A 27,586-nucleotide genomic window follows, 5' to 3' on the forward strand; every position below is an offset into this window, starting at 1 on the left:
CAGCCCAGAGGACCAGACAGAATCGCCAGCTCCCTCCAGGGGACACAGGGACGCATGCAGCTCCGCCCCCTCCCCCGCCCCCGCCCCCTACCCGCTCCTGCCCCTCCGCACCCCTCCCCGGCTCACCTCAACCGCAAGTGCTCTTGGGACTGAGGATGAGCGTTGGTCGCGCTGAACTGCGACTGCGCAGAAACCAGACTCCCACTCCGAATACTTCTCTCAGGGTCTGACCACAGACCTGCACCCACCCACCCACCTACCCTGTTGAGAAAGTTGAGGCAGGGATTGAACCCTCAGCTTTCAGATCTCATTTTACAGTAAAACAGGCAGAGAGAAGATTAATAGTTGGGGGCCAAGAAGCTGGCCTCTGTTCCCTACGCTCCCAAGATTGTAAACTCGGCTCGTTATTTCTGTACCCCACCTCTCACTCCCGCCCCCGAAGTAAGTGACACCACCTACAATTTACGTGCATTTTCTTTGGAAGGTTTTGTTTTTCTTCAAACTATTTGAAATACATGAATCTCTCTGGCCCCGTCACGCCTTAGTTGAAGAGCCACCGTGTTGGAGTGGGAAGAAAACAAGGAAGTTTTCCTGGAAGGAGACGCCCCCACTGTCCATTGCTACCCGAGCGGATCTACACTTCTGGATGCAGAGTGGGCTCCTGATAAACGGCTGAAGGGTGAAGGACAAGAAGAAAGACATCTGCTGACTGAACTCGAGCAACAGCTAATAAATCAAAGGAGCATGTCTAACAAGGATGAAAATCTGCGGGCCTGGTGGGACTTTGCTCAGGTTTTGGCTGCCTGGCCTGGTCAGTCCGGTAGCAGTTGAACACGTGCTGAGCGCCGGAGCCCGTGGTGACCAGCTTGTGGGCAGATTGCTGGACTCACACCAGCCTCTGGGGACTTAGCCTGCCCTGCAAAGGAAGAGTACAAGAAGGTATTTGCTACTTTCCCAGTACTGAAAAGTGTATCTCTCCGGGCCGCTCGGGGTTCCTTAAAAAGACAAAATAAAGTTTTCTCCTCAAACAGCGTTACCTAAGGCCAGGGTAGATAGCTCAGCCCTAGAGCACAGGCAATCCGTACTCGGTCTCCAGCACCAATAATAATAGTGATAGTAACGATAATAACAGTTTCATCATGGTTGCTTGAGCAAGAACTGACTCTCCACTAGGGACACTTGGCAGTAGAAGGTGTGGTGGGAAACACTAGGCTAAGCCTTTACAGCCCCATATGTTAGCCCATTATCTAATGTGGCATAGGGCTGGTGACAGCTGTTGCTGTCCATGTGTTCCAGACAGAAATACACTTTCTAGTCATTTTTCAAGGCCGTGCCTGGTGAAGACTTGAGCAGTGGAGGCTGTTTCCCCTGGGTACCTCGCTGAGTCCACAGTTTCAGGGGACCCACTGGCTTAGCCAAACTCTACATGTTTAACTTAAAAGCAGAAGTGAAAGGCAGGGCAAACGCTGCCGGTGCCTGAAAGGGTTATTCTGACTTAGACTAGCAATAAAAATGCAATTGGCTGAGAGTTGGCACGGCCAAAGTGCAGCCTAAATATCTTCCCTCCCGAACAGCACAGCTGGCACTTTGAGGAGGTGAGCCGCAGGCTGCACTTGCAGAGCAACGATGGAGGAAAAACATCAAGAGGAGACAGGGGTGAGTATGTGGCTGGCAGCGGTCAGAGGAGGGGGGTGGGGCGGGGGCGGGGGTGGGTGTCGACTGCTCAGCTTCTTGCTCAGGTATTGCAGAACCTGCCCTGGGCGGCGGGATGCGCTTGTCTGGAAGAGGGCAGTTTGCTCAGAAGCCCAGCAAAGAGTAGGGTTTTATAGGAGTCAGTGCAGTGTTTGTAGACAGATGCCCGTTAGGAATCCTGCCACCGGAACAGCTCTCGGAAAGTGCCTGAAACGGGGCTGGTGAGTATGGTTCTGCTCGTAGAGTACTTACCATGGGTCCAGAAAGTCCAAGGTGAAGCAGGTATGGCTCACGCTTGTGCCTTAGCCCTTGGGAGGTAGAGGTGGGAGATGAGGAGTTTGAGGTTAATCTCAGCCACAAAGGGAGTTCAAAGCCAGCCTAGGATAAAGACCCTGTTTGTCAAAAAAAAAAAAAAATTTTTTTTTCCTTTCTCTTCCAAACTCACAGTGTAAGTAGGGATTAGGTGTAGATTTCCTTGGTTGAGAAAAATTTCCAGCGCCAAGAAGGTAACATGAGCTGGGCAGTGGTAGCGCACGCCTTTAGTCCCAGCACTTGGGAGGCAGAGGCAGGTGGATTTCTGAGTTCAGGGCCAGCCTGGTCTACAGAGCGAGTTCCAGGAAAGCCAGGGCTATACAGAGAAACCCTGTCTCGAAAAAAAAAAAAAAACCAAACAAACAAAAAAATGTTACATGAATTGATGAACACATTCAAGGAATTTGCATTTTAATCCTTCCCACGGCGTTTGTTTGTATGTGGCTAGGGAGGAGCAGGCATCTGTGCAAAATATTATTTACCAAGGTCCGTAACACATGGACTGGAAGCTTGGCCTATGGCATAGAGGGTGGGCGTGGTCTTAGGAGGGAGAAGCACCTGTGATTGGTTCCAGCTCATCGCCCGTTTAGCTGCAGCTAAAACCTTGGCAAGATGCTTTATTTCGATAATTTAGTTATAGAGACAGTTTGTGCATCTGAGGCTGGCCCCAAACTCCTGATCCTCCTGCCTCTAACTCCCAAGTGCTAGGGCTGTAGGTGTGTGCTGTCCCACCTAGGTGACTTCTCACCTGTAAAATGGACTGATAACCACGCCCTCCCCCTGGTTGCTGGAACACTTAGACAATGCACAGGCAGTGAGTGTCTGGCCAGGACTGAATCCTCTTGCCAATACTATTGCTTGGTTTGCCTTGTGGAGCAGATGACCTCACTATTGATGCTGAGCATGGGTATCCCTGGAGCTGTCTAGGATGACAAGGGATGTCCCCAGCCAGTGCCCACTTTACTTGTGGTATGATAAACCAGTGTCCCCTAGAGGGCAGACTCCATCCCGCCCCAAAACCCAGAATTAGAGTCAACCTGGGAACTGTTTTGTTCTGGTTTTGTTATTTGTTGATTTTCTGGTGCTGGGGACTGAAGCCAGGGCTTCATGCAGGCCAGGCAAGTCCCCCACCATTGAACCATCCCCACCCACCCCGCCCCAGCCATTTCCTCCCTTTCAGTTTAAGTGGGGGGGCTCTCTAAATTGTCTCAACTGGCCTTGAACTTGCGATCCTTCTCCCTCAGCCGCCCAGGTGGCTGTGAGATTCCAGGCCTGTGCTGCTACCACCCGACCTGTCTGAGATTGTCACCCTGCCCGAGCAAGTGTCCAACCTGGCCGAGTGTTATCACCTGTATTTGATAGGAAGGCATCTGGGGCTGAGGACTTGAATGCTCGGGGTCACAAGAGTTCCTGAGGCTGCTGCTCAACAAGAGATAAAAAGAACAGAGAGGTCCCCACAGGGTGCACTCTGCAGATGAGCAGCCTGGAAGGAAACAACCCAGACAGCCACCAGCTTCGGGGCCTGGGCTGACCTCTGGCTGCCTGCCCCTCAGCTGTCCTTCCATGCATGAACCCTGGGGGTTAGGAGAAGCCAGGGTGGCTGAGGCTGCCTGGTATTCTGAGAAGATGCCAGACAGCAGTTGTGCCCAGCTGTCCCTCAGTAGCTGTGCAGCTCAGGTCTCAGAACTACTTAAGAACCGTTGAGTGAAATGTCCCCTTTTTCCTATGCAAGTGTTTGGACAATGAACACATGATGTGGGAAGTATCTCTGCCACCGCTGCTTTAGTGTCCTGGAAGGAATCACCTCCCCTCTGTCCTGTCTAGGTCCTCACGGTTGTTTTGTGTTGACTGACTAATTAGCCCACTTATGTGTGACACTTACTATATAGACTGGGCAGGACTGGGAGGCCTCCTTCCCTGCACCCCTGAGCCACACCCGACCCAGGGTCAAGCCTTTACTGAAACTTCAAGATGTTTCCGCAGTAATTTGGGGAGAGTGGGGTACTGAGGATGGAACCCATGCTCCCCAAGGGTTTGGTCACTGAGCTATGTCCTATCCCCAAATTCTCCTTCTCTCTCTCCTTTAAAGAATGGAGGCGGGGAGGGGGAAGAGAAAGAAAGAAAGCCTAGGTGAGACTTTCACTCACGCACCATATGATCCAACCCTGTAAAGAAACAGTTCACCGCTCCCAGAAGATGAAGAGAGCCTGTGGCTTTGTGGCCTCAATGGCTTTGGAAGTCAGGCTAGGTGGCAGAAGTCAGGCACAGAGGACACAAGCTGCATTATCAGATGGGGATGCAGACTAGAAGATCGGTTGCCAGGGGCCTAGGGAAGAGGGCTCTGCTCATCAGGGCCTGGTGATGCAGTTAATGGTGGGTGCATCAGCGCTCAGCACTGAGAACATACTGATTGTCGCTGCGCCTGCCGTGGGTGCTTGGAGCTCTCCGAGTATATTTACCTGTGTTCACCACTGTGTGTGGTGGAGAATGTATTGATGAGCTAACCTGTCCTAATCATTTCACAAATACATATGTGTTAGAACACCACATTACACACCATGAAGAAAACCCAGGCTTGCCTACTAGTTTGAAGGCTGGGACACAAGGAACACAAATTCACTGGAAGCCTGGGCTACAGAGAGTTCAAGGTCATCCCAGGCAACTTAATAACACCCCAGAAAATAGAAGGTTGATTTGTAAAACTGTCTGCCCCCACTTCTGTTTTTGACCAAGAATTCAAAGGCTCTTTCATTGCTAGTTGGTGCTCAGTCTTGTTGGTCCTATAGCTCCAGGAGAGAAAAGAGGAAAGGACCCAGCTTGGGGGGCAAAATGGTCAGTATTGGTACCACAGGTGGGATGTAGCCTCATTCTCCATCAGAGAATAAAATAGCTGCCAATGGGGCTGGAGCAACGGCTCAGCATCAAGAGCAATGGCTTCCTTTCAGAGGCCCCAGATCAAATCCCCAACATCTACCCTGGGCAGCTTACAACTGTCTATAACTCCAGTTGTAGGGGATCTGGCACTTCTGGCCTCTCTAGGCACCGGCACTCATATGCATATGCCCACATACAGACACACACACATACACAGTTACAATAAATCTAAGGCTTAAAAGTTGTCAGCAGTGGAGGGATGTTCATAGGGCTAATACTCTGACAGTTTCTTTTGGGTAATGGTAGCCATTGTAAAACAGTTATCTAGAAAGGCAGGAAGCACTGGGGACCTACTTCTGAGCAAGTGAGAGATGCCTCTTTTGTGAGGGCCCCCAGCCCAGCCCAGCCCAGCCCAGCCCATCCAGCTCACTTCTTAAGAGAAATCTCTGGAGCTGGAGACAGAGATTTGAAAGCCTGGGACTCTTCTAAGAACCATCTCAACCTGTTCTTGAAAGTCAGGCCCAGGCTAGGTGTGGTGGCTCATAGCTTTAATAATAGCACAAGGCAGAGAGGCAGAGAAAGACAGAGACAGAGAAGCAGAGAGACAGAGGCAGAGAAGCAGAGAGACAGAGGCAGAGAGAGGAAGAGAGACAGAGACAGAGAGAGGCACAGAAGAGGAAGAGAGGCAGAGGCAGAGAAGCAGAGAGAGAGGCAGAGCTCTGTGAGTTTGAAGCCTGGTCTACATAACAAGTTACAGGACAGCCAAACCTATATAGAGTCTCTGTCTCAAAAAGGGAGGGAGAGAGCGAGGGAGGGAGGGAGGAATCCAGTCATGGTAACTTACATCTATAATGCAAGAACTCAGAGAGGCTGAGACAGGAGGAATAAAAGTTCAAGGCCAGCTTGGGCAACTTATCAAGACCTGTCTCAAAGCAAAGCAACAACAACAACAACCACCACCACCCTAAGTGGTAAAAAGCTTGGTTCGCCTGTACAAGACCCAGTCAATGTCCAATTTCCAATTCCCATCCACCCACCCATCTCCATCTATCCTATAGCCAACTGAGCCGGGCATCCATCTCAGTGCCGGTGATACCATGGCGGGCGAGCAACCCTGACAGAGGGCCTTCCTTGTGGCTGTTGATTTTGTCTGTAGAGAAGGAAGGGCCCAAGCTGTCTAGATTAGTGAAGACACCTAGCAGGTAAACCTTCTGGCCTAAACTTGCCTGGAAGCCATGCAACGGTGGAACAAGAGAACCAACTTCTCAAAAGCTGCCCACACATCGCTCTGGCACACATGTGCCTGAGCAGAACCCTCGACATGGAGTCCTGGTATGTGAGGAACTGTTGGGAAAGCACCAGAGAGCCAGCTGCAGTGAGGCAGCTGCAGAGGCTCTTGCTGGAAGTCCCAGGTAGCCTGGCTGTTTAGGCAGGAGGATTGTGTGAGCTGGGGAGAGCACTCACACAGGGGTGCCTGACTGAGAGCCTGTTGTCACCTCAATGGGTCAGTCTTTGGATGTAGAGTAGACTCAAATGCACACACTGGAAGTACAGCAGGGAGCTCCCTCGGTCCCTCACCGCCATCCACCCCTCCTCCCACAGGAGCTGACATTGGTCCTTGCTCTGGCAACGCTCATCGCTGCCTTTGGCTCATCCTTCCAATATGGGTACAACGTAGCTGCCGTCAACTCTCCCTCAGAGGTAGGTCACTGTGGTGAGTGACCCATGGCTGCTGACATAAGGAGGGACTTGGAGGGGGTTTGTGGTCCCCAGAGAACAAACACAGCTTACCCCTTAAGGGCAAGGAGAGGGAAGTCCCTTCAGGACCCAGGCCATGTGAATGACCAAGTCCTCAGACTTCAGCTTCTCATGGACGTGCCTTTCTGTGGCCTGGCAGTGTGTGGAGTCATCAGGAGGGCAACAGCCACAGCACCATGAGGCTACAGCCATTCCAGGGTGTGAGAAACACCACGGGGACTGGCCTACCAGAGTTCTTCCCACAGATGTCGCAACCCACACACTACCCAAGCAGCTCCGTCCCTATTTCCACTAGGGCTTACCCACCCAGTGGCTGAATGGCTATCAATTCTTGCTTCGAAACAAACTGGTTCTGTCGGTCTGTGCCCTCTGCCCCCCAGTTCATGCAGCAGTTTTACAATGACACCTACTACGACAGAAATGAGGAGAATATTGAGTCCTTCACCTTGACGCTGCTGTGGTCCCTGACGGTGTCCATGTTCCCCTTTGGGGGCTTTATAGGCTCTCTCATGGTTGGAACCTTGGTGAATAAACTGGGCAGGTAAGAGATGAGTGGGTTGGGGTGTGGGTGTGTGTGTGTGTGTGTGTGTGTGTACACTTACTGGTGTTGGTATATGAAGCGTGCTAGTGCAAGTGTTTGCATGTGCACATGGAAGCTGGGGTAAACGTTGAATGTCCTTCTTCTGTTGCTTTTCATCTTTTTTTAAAAATTTATTCTTTTATTATGTGTATGAGTGTTCTGCCTCCATGTAAGTAGGTATGCTGCCTGTGTGCCCAGTGCCTGATGAGGTCAGAAGAGGGCGCTAGATTCCCCTGGGATGCAGGGCTGTTGTGAGCTGCCACGTGAGCGCTGGGAGCTGAACCCAGGTCCTCTGCAAGGACAGCAGGGATTTCCTAACCACTAGGCTATCTCTCCTCATCCCCTTCTTCCTCAGTATTTTTTTTCCCAACATATTTTTACTGAATCTTGGGGAATTTCAGTGCCCAGCCTTCTCAGGACCAACAACCCACTCACTCACGGCCCTCAGCGGCAACACTGACGGTGGGCCTCATCAGAGTCTCAGGGGGTGACACACGTCATCACGTCAGCATGGCCCCAAAGCCGGACTGGCTGGGCTAACTGGTCGGTGTGACCCAGAAGCCTGTCAAGTTTCTCTTCATGGCACCTGTCCCCCGCAGTCCCCACTGCTTCTCTCTCTCTCTCTCTCTCTCTCTCTCTCTCTCTCTCTCTCTCTCTCTCTCTCTCTCTCTCTCTCTTCCTGAGGCTCCAGTCCCACACGCCACTGTGCCTAGCTTTTAAGATACATTCTGGGATCTGAACTCAGGGCCCCAAACTTGTACAACAGGCACTTTACTGGCTTGGCTGTCTCCCCAGCCTCTGCTCCTGCTTCCAAAGCTGTGTCTCATGTAGCCCAGGTTGGCCCCACACTCACTGTGTCCTCAAAGGGTGATACTGAGCTCCTGACTTCTTTTGCTTCTTCCTCCCAACTGATGGGCTTGCCGTCGCGTGTCCACTTGCCCTGTTAGGGCAGATAGATTTTTATTACCCCAGACTCATAAATATCCCTCATCACCTTTTAAACATGGGCCTAAAACTTGCCATAAGGGGAGGGTAGACTCAGCATGGCCAACTTTCCTTTCTATTGGGGTCATTCAAAGAAACTGGACAGGGACTAATGTTTGGGGCCCTAGACAACGGGCATAGGTGTCAGGGATGGCTGGGGACATCCCCCAGAATGAACATCATGTGTCAGAGAAGACACAGGACCCCATGTCCTTTGCTTCAGTCAAACCAAAATCCACTTCCCCTTTAGTGACTTTTGACTTTGGAAGAGTTTGGTACCCAAATGCAGTAGAGTGTGCTATAATCTCGGGACTCAGTGGGTGGAGGCAGAAGGATCTTGAGTTCAATGCCAGCTTGGTCTACAAAGTGAGACCCAGTCATGATCTTGAATCAAGACCAGAGTCTGGGACCTTGCTGTGAAACTTGAGTCCTTCTGGAAAGCGTCTTGGGGATGGAGAGATGGCTCGGTGGTTACGAGCACTTGCTGCCCTTGCAGAGGACCCGGTTTTGGCTCACAGCACCCGAATGGCAGCGCTCAACCACCTGGAACTCCTGTTCGGGGGATCTGATGCCCTCTTCTGACTTCCACAGGCACACACGGACACAGTGCACAAACATACATTTAGGCAAAATAATTCAATACACATAAAATTAAATGTATAAATAAATCTTTATTTTTCCTTAAGTATACAACCTCTGGTTGGGAACCTGAGACCTTGGGATTGCCCTGTGAGGTTAGTGTGAACCCAAAGCTGTCTCCGCCGGCCCCCAGTGTGAGTCAGATCGGCAGGACATAGGTCAACACTAGTGAACTAGTGGACCTCGATCTCAGTCCGTATTAGCTTTTTTGTTGTCTTAATTCCTATGTTTTCCAACTTTTTTTTCCTTCATTTTAAGCACCAGTTCTTTCTCTCGTGCATTATACTTTGGCATTGTATCTAAAAACTCATCTCAAAGCCACCTAGAGCTTATATTTCTAGAATCTTCTAGTTTGTCTATTATCTTATTGAATTACTATCTGTGAAGGGTACAAAATCTGTGTCTAGCCCCTTTTTTATTTGTTTTTTAATTTTTTTTTATCCTTCATTTTATTTTATCTTTATGGGCGTTTTGTCTGCATGTGTGTCTGATGCCCGGGAGACCAGAAGAGGGTGTGAGTTCCCCTGGAACCGGAGTTACAAACAGTTGTGAGCTGCCATGTGGGTACTGGGACTTGAACCCAGGTCCTCTGCAAGAGCAGAGTGGCCTTGCCAGCGGTCTCCAGCCTACATTCTTACGGTTTTTTGTTTGCTTGTCTTGTTTTTAATTGTCGTGTTGGAACCGAATCCAGGCCCCGGCACATGCTAGGCAAGCCACATGCCAAGCCTGTCTGTTTCTGAGACAGTCTTCACCCGGGGCTGCCAGGTTTGGCCTGAGCTGCTAGGTCCAGCAATCCACATACCTCAGTCTTGTAAGTGCTAGGTCTCCGGCTCAGGGGCAAACCCAGGCCTTGTATCTCAGTCCATGTTCCTCTGTCCCTGACACCAGTGCCCTCTGACCTTTGCCCCCACAGCAGGGCATGCACCTGACCTCTGTCAGTTCCAGGGCCCAGTGAAGCTCACTGCGTAACTAGGGGACGTTGCTGAGAGCAGACATTAAGGAGTGTTTGTTGGCTAAATGAATTGCTACTGAATGAACAATGAAATGGATGAATGAAAGGATCCGTAAGCTAACCCAGCTTTTACCCTCCACAGAAAAGGGGCCCTGCTGTTCAACAACATATTCTCCATCCTGCCGGCCATCTTAATGGGCTGCAGCCAAATTGCCCAATCGTTTGAGCTAATAATTATTTCCAGACTTCTGGTTGGAATCTGTGCAGGTAAGGAACGATTCCTGGTGGCTCCCAGGGATCTGTGCAGTCTGGGGGCCTTGAAGCACAGAGACTTCTGAAGCTGACCCTATGCAGGCACTTGAGTTTGTTCCTCGTCCTTGTGGGTGGCCAGCGGGCAGACCTTCATTCACAGCGATGCTTCCTGGAGGGGAAGCTGCTTTTTGCTTAGTTTTTCCAAAGCTGGGATTGAACCCAGGACCCTGTGAAAGCTAAATAACCACTTTATCTCTGAGCCACAATTCCTAGCCCAGGAAAGCTGTCCTTTCTATGAGTCAGCTACAAACCCTGACTTTAGAAGGATTCTTCCAGCCCGGTCTTTTTTCTCAGTATCACAGCATCGACTAAGATAATGGCCCGTTGGAGGGTAGTGTCATTTAGTGAGCAGTGCCTTCGATAGACTGTCCTACGTCATGAGAAGGAAAAGGACTCATAAAATTCTAATTCAGTTGTTTATCTTAAGAGAACCAAGTCAAACAATAGATTTCTGGGATGTTGTGGGGGTTTGTTTTTATTTTTTGTGCATTGGTGTTTTGCCTGCATGTGTGTCTGTGTGACGGTGTCAGGTCCTCTGGAACTGCAGTGGCAGACAGTCGTGAGCTGCCATGTGGGGCGCTGGGGATTGAACCCAGGTCCTCTGGAAGAGCAAACAGTGAACTGTCTCTCCAGTCCAATTTCTGTATTTTTTTAAACTGTGATGTGTGGTCTTAAAATGTTGAGGAGCAGCCGGGCGTGGTGATGCACGCCTTTAATCCCAGCACTCGGGAGGCAGAGGCAGGCGGATCTCTGAGTTCGAGGCCAGCCTGGTCTAGAGAGTGAGTTCCAGGACAGCCAGGGCTACACAGAGAAACCCTGTTTTGAAAAACCAAAAAAAAAAAAAAAAAAAAAAAAAAAGTTGAGGAGCGTAGGCTGGAGAGATGGCTCAGTGGTTAAGAGCACTGGCTGCTCTTACAGAGGTCCTGAGTTCAATTCCCAGCAACCACACGATGGCTCACAACCATCTGTAATGGGATCTGATGCCCTCTTCTGCTGTATCTGAAGATGTATGTACATACATACATACATAAAATAAACAAATAAATCTTAAAAAAAAAAAAAAAGAAAAGGTTGCGGGACTGGTTGGTAAACCTCACCCACAGCTTTCACAGCCTAGGCTGCTGAGAACTGCTGCGTTAGTTTTAGAAAGCCCTTCCCTAATTGTTTAGAAAAGGAGACTCTTTTAAAGCTACACTTGTGGCTTCCCAGCAGTCAGCCTTTCCCAGTGACCAGTCAGGAGTGGCCTTGCCAGCTCTCAGGGTCCTTCAGAAGCAGGGTGGGCACCTCCTGACCGGTGTCGTCCTGCATCTCCTAGTTGATGCCAGAGTGACCTGCTATATGTCCTTCCAAATGTGGGGTAGGGGTGGAGGGATGATCTGGCTGGATGTAAGCAAATGAGCAGGCAGAGAAGTCTGGAAGCTGCTGTTGCCAGCGGTGGTGCACGCCTGGGCTTTTTTCTCAGTATCTCAGCACCGACTCAGCACTCAGGAAGTAGAGATGGATCTCTGTGAGTTTGAGGCCAGCCTGATCTACAATAGTTAGCTCAGGCCAGCCAAAGTGAAGAACTGCAGGATGGGGGAGTGTGTGTGTGTGTGTGTGTGTGTGTGTGTGTGTGTGTGTGTTGGGCCGACCCCACTCAGTGCTGAGTCACTCTCCTCACCCCACCCCCACCCCTGAGAATGCCTGGGCAGTCATTAGCCATGTCTTTGTCTCTGCCTTTGGTTTTCCCTGCAAAAGCTTTTCAAGAGATAAAAAACTTCCAGAAGTTGTCAGCTGTGAGCTAGTACAGTCTCTTTTCCATTGATCATGGGCTTTCAGGAAAGGTTAATAATAATAATAATAACAAGAACAGTATAAATAAAACAACTCTGACCAATAAATCACAGCTAAAACTCCACAATTAGGGCTGGCAAGATAGCTCATCAAGTAAAAGTACTTACTGTTGTGTTTTATAAAAAGAAAGAGAAACCAGGAATATGTTTGGTGGAGGCACGGTATGGTGTGGGGGAAGGGGGCGCCTCTGCAGGCCCATGCTGAGGCATGCCTTCCCCCTGAGGTACCAGCCATAGTGTAGAATAGAATGTATTCAGGGCGTGGGGAGGGGAATTGAGAGGGTAGTTGGAAAAGCAGAATGAGAGAGAGAGAGAGAGAGAGAGAGAGAGAGAGAGAGAGAGAGAGAGAAGAGGCCAGCCATGAACACGTGGAGAGAGAGGGGGAGGGGAGTGGGACGAAGGTAAAGGAGGAGGGTAAGAGGAGAGAGCAAGAGCAAGAGGACAGAGAGTGAGGAGGGGGCGAGCAGCCCCTTTTATAGTGAGACAGCACACCTGGCTGCTGCCAGGTAACTGTGGGGCGGAGCCTAGATGAAATGCCAACACTTGCCACCAAACGGACAACCTGAGTTCTACCTCGAGTCCACATGATAGACGCACAGCTCCCCCAAAATGTCTTAAATATGTATATGTGTGGTGTGCTTGCGAATGCATGGGGGTGGGGGTGGGGGTGGGGGCAGAATAAATGTAATTTAAGAATCGTGACAGATGCTGGCTCTGGTGGCATACACCTATGATATCAGCTACTTGATAAGCAAGGGCAAGAGGATTGGAAGTTCAAGGTTGGCTTGGACGAACCCTATCTCAAAGCAAAACAAAAAGTAACAAGAGGGCGGGGAATAGAGCTCAGGGCAGGACACCAGCTCCACAAGTGGCTTCATTCGCAGTACACACACACAGAAATAAATCCTAACCTGTGGCTATGGGGGCTCTAACACATGCCATGCTGAGGCAGGAGGATTACCAGTTTGAGGCTAGGCTGACACAATGTGTAGCAAGACCTTGGTTGTTTTGTTTTTCTTTGCTTGTGTTTGCTTTTGAGACATTCTGTAGCTCACACTGACTGACCTCAAACTTTTAGCAATCCTCCTGCATCAGCCTCTCAAGTGCTAGGATTACAGGAGTGCATTAGCACACCTGACTAAGACCTTTGTGGAGGTGGTGATGGGGTAGAAACTCCAACTTTATACTTCAAAAAGCATACTTCTAGCCAATGTTGGCCTCATTTTTTTCATTTGCATATTTATTTGTCAGTGTGGTACCCCTGTGCCATGGCCCACAGGGACAGATCAAAGAGGATCTGCGGGCATAGAGTTTTCATGAAAGATAATCAGCCAGAAAACAAAACAATGCAACTGCCAGGTGTGCTGAGTTCAAGACCAGGCTGCTCTTCCTAAGATGCTGCCTCTTAAAAAAAAACAACAACAACAACAAAAACCCAAACAAACAAACAAACCAAAAAAAGTAGACTTAACTAAAGTTTCATATGAAGGGTGCCATTATTCCACGTCTTTGCAAATCACTTTAGTGTCTGTCTTAACAGCAGCCATTTGGATTTTTGTTGTTGTTGTTTTCATGAGACAAATGATAAATTATAGTTATACAGTAAATAAGTATAAACAATCAACAAAATTACAAAACCTCCCACCAGCCCCGGGACTGAGAAACATCCGGGTGACCTCCTCCAGGGTGTTTCCCAAGAAGGGCATGGTGACACGTGTGCATCACACATGGCCATCACACGTGGCAGCAGCCAGTGGCTCCATTATCAGCACCTTGGGCAACAGGGGCGTGGATGGCCCGCGGGAGGGAGGTGCCCCGTGGCTACTGGGGTGAGGCCCCGGGCAGAGGGCTCTTGTAATCCGCTGTAGAATCACTGCCCAGCCGGCTGGATGTTCAAAACTGCCCCTGTGTTCAGTTAGCCATGCAGTGGATGACAGGCAGCTTCCCGAAGCTCCTCTGCCACCTGCGCTGGCCGCATAGCTCACCCGAGAAGGAAACAAACAGCCCAGCCGTGACTGGGGAGCGAAGGTCGCTGCGCTTTGCTTTCTCACAGTTCATGGGTTTGTTGTTTGTTGATCAACTCCTTGGCAAGAGGACTGAAGGCTTTCCCTGGCCAGAAGGAATGCAGACATTACAGTTGCTTCCCCATCCCACCTCCACCCCCTCCACGCCACGCCACGCCCCCTCCTCATGCCCCGCCCTGTCCCGCCCCAAATTAACTCTAGGGTCTTCCCACTTTGGTCTGCAGGGTCTGTCCCAGGAGAGTGGCATCCCTGTAATTTTAGACCTGGGGGCCTGAGACAGGCGGACCTCAAGTTTGAGGCTAACATGGGCTACATAACAAGACCCCTCCCCCCGAAAATATCCAAAGTAGAGATTGATTCTAGACACGTAAATGTACTTAATCCAGACACGCTTACCAGGATTTTGTACTTGTTCTCATTTTTGTCGTTGCTGTTATTTTTTTTTTACATTTACTTATTGAGTGTGTTTGTGTACGTGAGGGGCACACACCTGCCACAGCTTGTTTCGGAGGTCAGAGGATAACTGGCAGGAGTCAGCTCTCTCCTCCCACAGTGTGGGTCCCCGGGAGGGGGGCGGGATGAAAGTCAGGTTGTTGGGTTTTGTATTAAGAGCCTTTACACGTGGACCCTCTTTCTTTCCTGGCTCTCTCTCTCTCTCTCTCTCTCTCTCTCTCTCTCTCTCTCACTCTCTCTCTGTCTCCTTGTCTCTTTCTGTCTCTCTCTCTGTCTCTCTGTCTCTCTCTCTGTCCCTCTGTCTCTGTCTCTCTCTCAGCTAAACCACAAGCGTCCTTTTGTACTGGGGATGGAACCCAAAGCCCTGTGCACACTAGACACGCACTCTTCTCACCTCCCAGTGCCCCACCTATACTTTTTTTATATTTATTTTATTATTGAACTGGGGGAGGGGGCAGTTTGGGGGAGGTGTGTGCAGATGAGTGCAGGTGCCTGCAGAGAAGAGAAAGGCGGATGCAGTGGCTGGAGTTACAGGTGTTATGCACCTCCTGATGAGGGCGCTGGCAACGGAACTCCGGACCTCTGCAAGGGCAGCCAGTTCTCTTAACTGCTGAGCCACCTCTCTGGCCCTTGCATTTTTGTTTCTCGGGTTTTTTTTATATTTAGTTGTTTATCTCGTGGGGTGAAGCAATGTGCATCCCCCTCTTCTTCCGCCATGTGCATCCTGCAAACTGAACCCAGATCATGAGAGCTGGCAGCTGGTGCCTTTACCCACTGAGCCATCCCACCAGCCCCCAGTTTGTCTATTCCTAAAAGAGTCATATTTTGACATGATGGGAAATTTTACAAGATTACATAGCGGGCCGGGGGGGGGGGCGCTGGAGAGATGGCTCAGTTCAGTTTCTAGTACCCAGGTCGGGCAGCTCACAACCACCTGCCTATAAAATTCAGCTCCCAGGGAATCTGACATGTCTGTAAACACACCCACAAAACACACATGCCAAATCACATCACTAAAACAATAAATCTTTTTAAAACAGATTAAATAGTGGAGTTCAGAGTAGCCTCAGCATACATAAATCCCAGCAATGCATATATACAATATATATTAAAATTTGATATTTTTTACATTTTAAGCTTTTCTTCTGAGTTAATTGCCAATCAAAGCTTTTCTAAGACAGGGCACCCCTTTGTACCCTAGGCTGGCCTGGGTCTAACCTTCTGCCTGCTATGTGTGTTAGCTGCCTAAGGCAGGAGTTTATTGCCATGTGCTGTCCCCAGAAAGTAAGCCAGTGGGCAGGGCTATTGTGCCTTTCCATGACTGATTCTTTTCTCTCTGAGGGGAAGGAGAGGGGCGTGTCTAATCCTCTTCCCTCTATGACCTGGGCCAGTCAGGAGCAAGGATGTAGGGTCTGGCTGGGCTGCATCCCCAGGTAACACAGTCAAGAAGCGAATACTCCTGTCAGGAGCTTCGCCCATGTGATTTCTTTCCTTGATGTTTAAGGAACTAAGAAATAGAAGAGGTACTTACAAGGGCCGTTCATTCATTCATTCATTCATTCATTCATTCATTCATTCACTGTGTTACAGGAGGGTGTGTGTGAGAGGCAGGGTGAACAGGTGTGCACTTGTATGTGGAGGCCAGAGGTCCACCTCTCGGGGGTGCTTTTAGGAGCTCTCCCACAGTACTTACCAACGGAATTATCCCCATTTTAAGGGCTTGGTGGGGAGCAGGCTAGATAGTTCACCTGGCAAGGTACATTGAGTCTTCGAAGACACAGTTGGTTTCTACCAGACATTTTCTGTGTTCTTTATTTTATTTTATTTTATTTTAAAGATTTATTTATTATGCATACAGTATCCTGTCTGCATGTATGCCTGCACACCAGAAGAGGGCACCAGATCTCACTATAGATTGTTGTGAGTCACCTCGGGCCCTCTGGAAGAGCAACCAGTGCTTTTAACCTCTGAGTCAGCCCTCCAGCCTTCCTGGTTGTATTCTTACTGTGACTCTCCTTCCAGGTATCTCTTCCAACGTGGTCCCTATGTACTTAGGGGAGCTGGCCCCGAAAAACCTACGAGGGGCTCTGGGAGTGGTCCCGCAACTCTTCATCACTGTCGGCATCCTTGTGGCCCAGCTGTTTGGCCTTCGGAGTCTCTTGGCAAATGAGGATGGTGAGAAGAGGCCCCAGCCCCCAGCCCCCTCTCCCCAAAGCTGCTACCTAGCACCATTACTGGAAGCTTCTGCCCTCTGACTTCCCTGTTATGTCCAGTGGAGACTGTCCTTTGTCCACTCGGCTGTTCTGGAGCTAGCCACACGGGTTTTGCCTGAACAAGCATGCGGTGACAGCTCCTTCTAGAAGACAGCAAGGCTTCTCAACTTAACAGGAAGGGTCTGTTTCCCCTGAGCTGCTAAGTGACTGTCCGCACTCTCAGACGTGGCATCATTGCCTCCTCTTTCTCAGTCTCAGGACACTTTACCCCACCCCACCACCCCACCCCCACCTCCACCCCCGTGTTGAGATAAGGTCTCATTTAAGCCAGGCTGGCCTCAAACTCATGTGGTAGTCAGAGTGTCCTTGAACAGATGATCCTCCTGCCGCCACCAACAAGCCCTGAGATTACAGGCAGGCAAGACCGCCGATGTTTTATGCAGTGCTGGAGATCTGTGCAGATGCTAGGCAAACCCTCTCCCAACTGGGCCCAGCCCTGCCCCCATCACTTCTCTTTTATTTCCTTCCTCCCTGTCTTTCTTTTTGAGCCTTAAGCCTCTGGAAGGGAGGCCGGCTGCAATGCTCATGCCTGCCGTGGCCTGGGCGCCATGTCTTCTGTAATAGCGCATCTGTTTCTCTCAGCGGCCTCAGGAGGTCATGTACTTTAAACATACCCACTTTACAGATACAGAACCCGAAACTCAGCAGATTGAAACATGTGCAAAGTCCTGTTAAGATTCAGACCCTGTAGCCTGAGCCTGGCTGGCTCTGTGTCGAGTTGCCATGCTCCCCTGTCTTCTTGTCCCTACACGTGTCCAGGACCCCTCCATCAAGGTGCTACATTATCCCTAGGAGCTGGGACCTAAAATCAATGGACTGGGGTTGAGTCTCAGGGAGCCCCAGGCAACAGGAGCAGACTCTCTGCTACATCGCCCTGTGCAGGAGGGCAGGAGCGGTTCTGTCCTGAAGAGAACATTCTAGGCCTGGGCAGAGGAGACAAAAATGTCGAAATCCTTTGAGCCTTTAGGGAACTGAAAGGGATGGCAATGTTAGACCTCCACCCTTGTCTGTGACTTTCCTGCAGTGCAAGGCTGCAGTTTAACCGTGCCCATTTTAGAGCCCTCAGTGTGAGCCCTGGCTTAGGACAGCTGCTCCGCTATAACAGAGCTGGCCAGCAGGTGGCGCAGTGAGAGGAGGCGCAAGAAGAAGGCACCCGCGATTAAGGCTGCACAGTGGTCAGGGTTGAGAAGTGGGATCTGAGTTAGTGTCTGGTGACCATTGGTGCCTTGGTGAGGAGAGCTACAGTGTAGGGGGCTAGACGGAGGGGCCCAGGGGCTGGTGACCGTGACTCGAATGGGAGACAGCAGTACTTGTCACAGACAGGGCACGGGAGATAGGCACAGGGTCCCACGATGATCTAGGGCCCAGTTCTGATCAAGGGGCAGCAGGAGGTGGAAGGACATTGCTCCAGCCTAGAAAGTGGTGGTTCATCCAGGAGCCAAACTTGACGTTGGGTGATACTCATATTCTAGGTGAAATTAGGTCATTTTTTTTTTGGCCAGGAGGAGTGGATTATGAGATGGAGTGAAAGTTCAGAGGTTCACGTGTATCTCGAGGAAGATTCCAGCTAAATGAGGGTATCCCTGGCCTGTCTCTTTTTTACTGAATCAACTACAAAAGACCAGGGAAGTTGGACATAGTGGTGCATGGCTGTAATCCTGGGGCTCAGAAGGTAAAGGAAAGAGACTGAGGGACGTAGAGTCAGCCTGAGACACACAGTAGGTCTGAGGCCAGCCTGAGTTACATTCTATTTTCTTAAAAAAAAAAAAAAAAAAAAAAAAAAGCCAAGATGGTTCAGTATGTTGTTGCCAAATCGGATGATCTGAGGACCCACACGGTAGAGAGGAAAGTGATGTCACAAGTTGTCTCTGCTCGGTGCATGATCTCTGTGGTACTCCTTTCCCTCCCCATCCCCCTCCCCCTCCCCCTCACCCCTCCCCCCTCCCCATCTCCTTCCCTCTCTCTTTCTTCCTCTCTTTCTCTTTCTCCCTCCCTCCCTTTCTCTCTCCCCTCCCTCCTCTCTCTTTTCTTTCTCCCTCTTTTACACACACATATATCATAAAATAAATAGGTAAATTAATACAAATGTAAAAACTCAAAACCCGAACTGCATGTACTCTGGCCATCATGGTGTACGTACATCAGAAATCCCAGCCCTCAGGAGACCGAGACAGGAAGACCAAGCTCTGGGCCAGCCTGGACTACATGAGACCTATATCTTATTCAACAGCTGTCAGGTGATTATAACCTCCTTAAATTGGATGGGCAAGGTCAACCATGTAATCACAAGCACGATTCAGCCTGTGTGCATACAGTTTTGCTCCCAAAGGACTAAATGCTCTCAGCAAGGGGCCCAGACTCTGCCTGTGTAAAATGGGGCTGGACTGGATCCACCCCCTAAGAGGGTGTGAGCTCCTTTGTGATTGGCTGGTTGGTGGCTGGCACACACACATGCCTATGACGTCACTGGCCCTGAGCACAGGAGAAAAGGCAAGAGAGCCAGAGATGACTCAAGCAGGGGGCAGAACTGCTCATTTGTCTTGGTAGGCACTTATTCCATTTTTTTATGCAAATGGGCGTTTTGCCTACATGTCTGTCTGTCTGTGCACCACGTGGATGCCTGGTGCCTGTCGAGTCCGGAAGAGGCCATGAAATTCCCTTAGAAGGTGGCCGTGAGCCACTGTCCGAGTGCTAGAAACTGCATCCAGATTCATAGCCGCTGCAAGAGCAGCAAATGCCCTTAGCCTCTGAGCCATCCACCCAGCTCGATCTATAGCTATTTTTATTGTGAACACATCACGCTTGATTCCCAGTAAACATGAAGAAAGACAAAGAAACCAGATGCTCCGAGACCACTCCCCAGGTCAAGAGAGAGCTGCATGTGAACCCCTCAGCAGCCCCTCCCTTCCCCGAGGGCAATCCCTGTGCTGACCTGAACCCCCGTCATCGTCTTGCTTTGGGTTCAGGCTCATCACCATTGGAGATGGTAGGGTGGATTTTTCACCAGCTTTTGAAACTGATGTAAGGGCATTCACTAGATATTGAGTGTTTACACTCCATATCACGCTGGACAGATCTGTCCAAGCCATCGCTGATTGCCTCGGTATTCAGTTACATCCTAGGGTCACGGGATGACTACTGTGTCCTCTCTGTGGAATATAATGGACGTTTGCGTTACCGTTGCTCTTGTTTCTGAGTTTATCAGCACTGCTCGGACCACTCCAGTTTAGGTGTCCTTGTGACCCACACAAGCGTCTCTGGACATATATATACCTGGGGTGGGATGACAGGGTCGGTCTCAGCATGCTCCAGCCGGCTGGTCTCTAAAGGACAACGTGGGTCTGTATAATGGCACACGGAGACCTGCCATTTGCCCATGTCCGTGCCCACATTTGGCACTACCAGATGTTCTTGTTTGCCCAGCACCTCGGTGTGCCATGGTTAGTCATGCCTCAGCTACTGTGTAAATAGCCACCAGACGTCCACGGAAATAGTCACACTTAGTCCCCACAGAGCCCTCATTCCCCCCCTCCGGGCGATGGCTCAGAGTGCCTGCCACCGTTCAGAGTGGAGAAAAAGGTCTCTACTTCTTCCGTGCTTCTGTGACCTTAAGCCCTTGCTTGCAGGCTGGCCAGTTCTCCTGGGTCTAACTGGAGTCCCCGCAGGCCTTCAGCTCCTCCTCCTCCCGTTCTTTCCCGAGAGCCCCCGCTACCTGCTGATCCAGAAGAAAGATGAAGCAGCTGCTGAGAGAGGTGAGGTCTGTGGCGGTTCCCTCCTGACCCAGGGCCCCGGAGCTCTTCGCCTCTGAGCTCATGCCCTCTGCTCGTCTCGCTCAGCCCTCCAGACCCTCCGAGGCTGGAAAGACGTGCACCTAGAGATGGAGGAGATCCGGAAGGAGGATGAGGCTGAGAAGGCGGCGGGCTTCATCTCTGTGTGGAAGTTGTTCACTATGCAGTCTCTCCGTTGGCAACTCATCTCCATGATTGTCCTCATGGCTGGCCAGCAGCTGTCGGGAGTGAACGCGGTACGGGCATCCTGTGAGCTTGGGGTGCTGACGAAGAGGGGTTGGGGTGTGGTGGGCCACTGGCCATCCTATGCCCGAGGGCCTCTGCCAACCCCCATGCTTCTCTTCCAGATCTACTACTACGCCGATCAGATCTACCTCAGCGCAGGCGTGAAAAGCGACGACGTCCAGTATGTGACAGCCGGGACTGGGGCCGTCAATGTGTTCATGACCATCCTCACGGTGGGTGTCTGCCAGGCGACGGTCCCTTAAGCCACCAAGAGTGGAGGGATATCTGAGGAGTGTGAAAGCTCCCAGCTTGGACAGAGCTGGGCTTTTGGACTGCAACATGCCCCCTGGGCTCTGACGCCCCAGCCTCAAAGCTCTGCTGTAAGCATATCCCTGACTCTAGTGTGTGTGTGTGTGGGGGGGCAGCCATGGGCCCCTAACACGGAGCCCACAGTGTGCCCTAACCTCTTCTATCTGGGGCTGCTGAGCATGGCAGCGTGGCAGAAGTGCAGGGTCTCTGCACAGGCCCTGCCGGGAGCTCATGACTCGCTGTTTAGTGAGATTTGGCCCCTGGGCAGAGGAGCCAGTCAGGCCTCCATGTGGACAGAATCTCTCATTGACTCCAGTACCTGGCTTCTTTGCAGGAGGCCAGAAGCTTCGAACCACAGGACTGTGGCTCTTGATGTGAGGGCTCATTTAAGAGTGGGCAGCTGGGGCCTAGGAACCCAGCCAGACCTCCAGGGACCAGCCACTGACACATGCCTCTGTGTTTTCGCATACAATTATTTACACACCGGTGGCTGGGCACACACTCCTCCTGGCCTCTCCAAAGTTGGTTGAGGGCGAGTGAGGGCTATTCCTGAGACAGCAGCCTCTGGCGGGGGTACTCTGTCCCACAAGAACACTGGGCACGGGGTCTAGAAGCTCACAGTCTTCCTTCCCACACCTCCAGATCTTTGTGGTAGAGCTTTGGGGACGGCGATTCCTACTCCTCGTCGGCTTCTCCACCTGCCTCATAGCCTGCTTAGTGCTGACGGCCGCACTGGCGCTGCAGGTAAGGAGCGCTGTGCTGATGATCCATGTAAAGGGACCTCGGAGAAGGTGGCATCACATCAAGAAATGAGACGGGAGAGAGACCCTCTCGGGGTTCTTTAAACAAAGAGTGAGGCCACGTTGGAGTTCTCCTTATCTCACCTGTGCCCCCAACCTGTCTGCAGTTTATGGCCTGTGCTGTGTGTGTTTCTGATGCCTGTCTCTAACAAAGGGCTTTGTTCTGTGTTGATTGTCTTTATTGAAATACTATGAGATTGAGCTGGAATGAGGGATACTTTTTCTTTTTTTGAGACAGGGTCTCTCTATGTAGTCCTGGCTGCCCTGGAACTCACTATGTAGACCAGGCTGGCCTCAAACTATTTTTACAGAAAATTTTAACAGAGTTTTTTTTTTTTTAATTTATTTATTATTATATGTAAGCACACTGTAGCTGTCTTCAGATACACCAGAAGAGGGAGTCAGATCTTGTTACAGATGGTTGTGAGCCACCATGTGGTTGCTGGGATTTGAACTCTGGACCTTCGGAAGAGCTCTTACACACTGAGCCATCTCACCAGCCCAATTTAACAGAGTTTTACAAGGGAAGACGTTATATACTGACCCCAACTGGGCTAGAATAGCATCAAAAATCACACACAGGTGCTATCCACCTAAATCCACACGTTACTCCCAACACATGTAGGATATTTGTTGTTCAGGTTTGCTTTTAGCCTTTTGGCTATTTTCAGCAAATGATTACCACAACATACACACACATATACATACATGCGTGCGAGCATACATGCATGAACACACATGCACACATGTACAAATGCGAGGATAAAGCAGTGCATTAAGCTTAGGTTTTAAGAGCTGATTTCATAGGAAATCAAGGCTTAGTCAGGTACCATTGCTGCCTTAATGGGAGAATATACTTATCCAGGCTGAGCACACAGTAGGAGGTCAGGTTAAGTACATAGTTGTCCATGATCTCAAAGCATGTTGGTAATTTAGCTACAAGGTCCAGCAAAAGTTCTGCCCCTTTGAAGGCCAGAGGTGTTTTCAGGAAAAGATGAACACAGCAGCTGCCCGCTGAGCTGGTGGCCCTGCTCAGAAGTGACACGCATGCTGTTCCCAGCCTATGTTTTCACTGTAGTAAAGGGACCAGGCACCAGCATGAGTTCGTCCTAGCGAGTATAGTCATTGTCAGATGTCAATGGGCATCTGAGTCGCTGCTGGCTCCTCCCAGATCCTAGTGCCATTTCTGCCCTGAGGTCCCCGAGACGCCCGCCCCAGTTGCATTGCTACAAACTAACTGCCTGTCTCTCCACCCCTACAGAACACCATCTCCTGGATGCCCTATATCAGCATTGTCTGTGTCATTGTCTACGTCATAGGACACGCCTTAGGACCCAGTATGTATCCCTTGGCTGGTTTCATGGTTTCAGTGACCCACATCCTGATCCTTCTTGATACTCTGAGTGCCTTCAGGGAGGATGAATATGACCCCAAGTGGCATCTCCCTCGCTCCTTTTGGCACAGGATGGGAGGGGCTGTAATTAGCACTATGGGTTGACAGTGCTACCATGTTTGATTGGCAGAGTGAGCTGCACAGGCAGCCTCTGTCATCTGTCCATCATGTCTAGCATCCTTATGGCCTGCATCTGCATCCTCACTGCCTCTGCCATCCATCCATCATGCCTATCATCCTTATGACTTGCCCAGCATCCTCACTTAGCCACCTCACAGAGTCTTGTGTCTTGCAGATACTCACTGCCCCCATGGTCAGGTAGCTAGGGTGCCAAAACATCCGTGGGCTCAAGGACCCTTTGTAAGCCACTGTGCCGTCCAGGAAAGTGTCTCCCCCCACAAACAGCATTGATTGATGTTTGATTGATGTTCTTCTCTGCACCCCTTCCCTGTCATGCCTCTCCCTCATCCCTCTGTCCTCCCTCCCACAGGCCCCATCCCTGCCCTGCTCATCACTGAGATCTTCCTGCAGTCCTCCCGGCCAGCCGCCTACATGATCGGAGGCAGTGTCCACTGGCTCTCTAACTTCACTGTGGGGCTCATCTTCCCCTTCATTCAAGTGAGTGGCACCCAAGGCCCCAGCATCACCCACATCCCCAAGCCACCAAGCCAGAGCGTTGTAGCACACCCTACCCTACTGATCCTTCTCCCTACAGATGGGCCTCGGTCCCTACAGCTTCATTATCTTTGCAACCATCTGTTTCCTCACCACCATCTACATCTTCATGGTCGTCCCAGAGACCAAGGGCAGGACATTCATTGAGATCAACCAGATTTTTACCATGAAGAACAAGGTGTCAGACGTATATCCGAAGAAGGAGGAGGAGCTTGGCGCCCTCCCACACGCCATCTTGGAGCAGTAGCAGAGCCAGGCCACCAGCCAGCCTGGCCAGTCTGCATGGACCTCCTGTCTAGACGTTGGTTCTGGATTCTTGTCTGTGACACTGGAAGGGAGATGAGCCTGGTGGGAAGTGTCAGCCCCGTCACCGGCCTCCACTCAGTGGGAACATCTGCCTGCTTTTGTGCTTTCCTGCTGTCTCTAACTATAGAGGCCAGTCATAGGCTCTTGGTCTCGTGCAAAGCCATCCCTTGCCTTTACCGGGTTGACTCTGGTGAGGGTCTTGTAACATCGCTTTTCTAACAAAAAGAGTTGCTGCAAGACCAGATGTGATGATCATATTTTACCAGCAAAACTGACTCTTGTGTGTTTCCCGTGGGCCTGGAGAGAACTCTGGCATCTACTTGGGATTGATGTTGTCTTCTTTCCCTACCCAGCCATGTCATAAAGTGGGGGAACAGGCCATTTGCGAAGACACACTGAGCGTGGATTATTAACTGTAAGCGATACTACTTTGTATAACCAATAAAACAGATATGATCACTTCTCACCAAGACATAGCAGTTCTCTACGAGCAGAGGGTGGCTGCCCCGCCCCCCCCCGCCCCCACCCAGAGCAGGATCTGGCATGGAAAGACACACAGACACTCCCTGCTGAAGAAAGGGCTGGGGGAGAGCTGCAGAGCTGTGAAGTGTTGTGTGTAAAGTTGGGAGAGACTCTGCGTGTCTGCAGTTACATGGTGAGCACCAAGGGAGCCATCAACAAGGCAGAACTGAAGTCTGAGAGGGGGCAGGGGGAAGAGAGAGGTTACAAAAGTATAGAGAAAGCCTTGAGATGTGAAAGGAGGTCCTAAGTGGGCTGCGGGATGTGGTGTCTTCTACGGCAGCAGTCAGGATAACAGGGAAAGCTTTGGGGGTCTGGAGCGATTGTTACATACATAGAATAAAGATTCTTTGGCATCGAGTCATGCAACTGGCTCAAGAGCATTCTGATACCCAGGAAGCACATTCTGCGATCGAGCCATCCTTGGCTTGCCACATGAGGGACAGAGAACACTGAAGGACGGACTCTCTGAATGCTGAAAGTGGTGCTGTCAGATCGGGAGCTAGAGATTGTGGAACTACTGTGGATTCTGTTCACAGGAACAGTAGTAACACCTGGAGCCAGGAGAGTCTCAACTCTGTAGGTGTGGCGCTAGTGCTAAGGTCCTGTTCCCCTATTGGTTCTTGATCCATCAATAAAGATATTAGCGGCCAATGAGCTGGGAGAAATAGGCGGGGCTTCCGGGTCTCCTTAGGCAAGCTACCCGACTTAGAAGTGAGGAAAGGAGTTTCCACCGTGCTTGGGAGAAAGAAAAGCCAACCAGCCATGTGAGATCTCGGTTCGACCGGCCATAGGCCGCTTTTCCCTGGGGTGTTGAGCTGGGACTGAAGATGGCTGAGCAACTGAGGTTGACGACAGATAGAATGCTGAGCTGGGAGTAGGGAGAAGGGCATGCTAGCCATGGTAGATTGGAGGCGCCCAGCAGTTGAGTCAAAAAGGCAGGTTGAATTGAGCAGTGTGTGTGTGTGTGTGTGTGTGTGTGTGTGTGTGTGTGTGTGATGCACAAATACAATATTCTCTGGGCAAGGGCAGGTAGCACAGCCCATTCCCATAGCATAAAGGTAGGGTAGCAGAAGCTACACGCTACACGAATCTTAGCTTTTCTGTACTTAAGTAAAAGTGGGACAAACAGAATATGTCCCATGTGGCTGCTGCAGGGTTAAATGACTTCATATGCTTGAAGCGTCTAGCTCAGTGATGCACATTTGGTACTCTGATGGGTAGACGTGCTTGGGAATAAGCACGCATCTGGAGACTATGTAAATTCACAAGTAAAACACAGGGGAGAGGACACTTATATGAGTGGACGGCAGACAGTGGGAGAGTGCAGATGGTATGGATCCTGGAATACTCCATGTAGCAGTCCATTAGAGATGAAAACCTTGGCATGAACTCATATAGTTTAAAACTCACACAGATGGTTATGAATAGAAACATCCAGCGTTTTGCTTGTGTGGATGAGGTATAAGTTGTGGGGCTATAAAAGAGCCAATGCATCTTTGCGGGGCAAGAGGGGTGGATACTGGGCCTCATTAGGAATCCCTGGCTGGCCTGGACCTTGCTTTGTAGACCAGGATGGCATTGAACTCAGATCTGCCTGCCTCTTCTTCCTGAGTGTTGGGGTTAAATGGGTGCTCTACCCTTTAAGTCTTGAGAACCACACTGAGTCTGAACTTGGTTATAATAGTCCTGGAGGCTGAGTGTGTAGTTCAGTGGCAGAGCCTAGCGGAAACAAGGCCCTGGGTTCCACCCCCAGCCTTGAAAAACAATCATGACAACCCTGGTGTTAGAACACCAAGTCCCTAGCAGTTCCGGGTGGGACTGGAGAAGGGAGAGACCAGCTGGTAAACCCGGGGCTCAAAGAAAGAGAAGGTGAATGAGAAAGCCAGAAAGGGAGGCCACAGGAAGGATCTGAGTGTGATTGACAGTCAGCCCATGGGCAGAGCAGAGCCCCAGGCCTAGTCACGCATACAGACTAGAGAATCACTCCATCTGTCCCACAGAAGAGTTGGGGGAGCCCTTAAGGAAGGTAGGCCCCCCAGAGCTTTTTTGAGACTGGGTTGGGACTTCATTTGTGTGAGAGTGGCTCGGGTGTTTACAGGAGAAGTTAGGGGTTGCGCAGAAACCTCAAGCAAAGGGCCAGAGGAAGAGGCTCATTGGATTCAGTGGCGCTCAAGGGGCCCAGTTTGGTGAGGGCGAGGGCAGAAGGTAGTAGGTACATGGGCTAAGGACAACTCCAGAGACAGGAATGATCAGAACGGCTTTCTCTCCCTGCCCTTCAGTCCCAGTGCTTTCTCATCCGCACGACACCTGTGCTGTCAGAGTGAATGACAAATTCCCAGATTCCAGAGGTTTGAAGTCAAGATGTCAAAGGCTCAGCCAGGCCTGGCTGCACATCCCTGGAATTCTAGCTCTTGGGAAGCGAAGGAAGAAGATTAGGAGTTCAAGGTTATCCTTGGCTACATAGTGGATTCCAGCTTAGCCTGGGACACTTAAGAACCCACCTCCAAAATCCAAAACCAATCTCCTCCCCTAGAAATGACACTTGAGTGAATCCAGATGGAAATGTGTTCAGGGGAGGTGAGTCTCGATGGGGAGGGTTTTAAGTTGTGAGAGCAGAGGTGAAAAGGACAGGACTGTGCAAGGGTTCTTCTAGCCCCAGGGGACAGACAGTTGCATCATATCTGAGATCACTGTGTGAGCGGTTTGTGTGGTGACTCCTGAACACCAGTAATATGAGTCTCTCTCTGCCTTCACCTCTCTGCTCACTGCAAAAACTTCTCTGACCAAGATTGAAAGCAGCACTAGTATATAAGCGTAAACACATTTAGAGGGCAGTTTGAGGATATGAACTTTTAGGAAAACGATAGGTTTGCCCCTTGGCCC

At 50.6% G+C, this 27,586-nt stretch overlaps 1 protein-coding gene across 2 annotated transcripts; it reads left to right on the forward strand.

Moving 5' to 3' along the window:
• The first annotated feature begins 234 nt into the window (after positions 1-234).
• Positions 235-25,059, forward strand: Slc2a5 (solute carrier family 2 (facilitated glucose transporter), member 5). Of its 2 annotated transcripts, NM_019741.3 has the most exons (14): positions 235-441; positions 546-939; positions 1,575-1,656; positions 6,481-6,579; positions 7,017-7,177; positions 9,934-10,058; positions 16,435-16,587; positions 20,312-20,437; positions 20,522-20,709; positions 20,821-20,931; positions 21,650-21,751; positions 23,069-23,144; positions 23,691-23,818; positions 23,916-25,059. In NM_019741.3, exons 3-14 carry the CDS (start codon positions 1,627-1,629, stop codon positions 24,120-24,122), a joined length of 1,506 nt encoding a protein of 501 aa, NP_062715.2. In that variant the 5' UTR covers positions 235-441; positions 546-939; positions 1,575-1,626; the 3' UTR covers positions 24,123-25,059. The 2 variants fall into 2 exon arrangements, with proteins under 2 accessions (NP_062715.2, XP_006539139.1); XM_006539076.4 differs by lacking the exon at positions 235-441 and having other exon boundaries at positions 876-939; positions 1,580-1,656; positions 23,916-24,651.
• Positions 25,060-27,586: the final 2,527 nt, after the last annotated feature.

Source organism: Mus musculus, chromosome 4 (genome assembly GCF_000001635.26).
Source record: "Mus musculus strain C57BL/6J chromosome 4, GRCm38.p6 C57BL/6J".
NCBI lineage: Eukaryota > Metazoa > Chordata > Mammalia > Rodentia > Muridae > Mus > Mus musculus.

Coding starts and splice junctions, on each gene's coding strand:
- Slc2a5 (NM_019741.3), top strand. CDS start 1,627: ATGGAGGAAAAACATCAAGAGGAGACAGGG. Junction 16,588..20,311: donor TCTCTTGGCAAATGAGGATG/GTGAGAAGAGGC, acceptor CCTTGCTTGCAG/GCTGGCCAGTTCTCCTGGGT. Junction 20,932..21,649: donor TGTTCATGACCATCCTCACG/GTGGGTGTCTGC, acceptor CCACACCTCCAG/ATCTTTGTGGTAGAGCTTTG.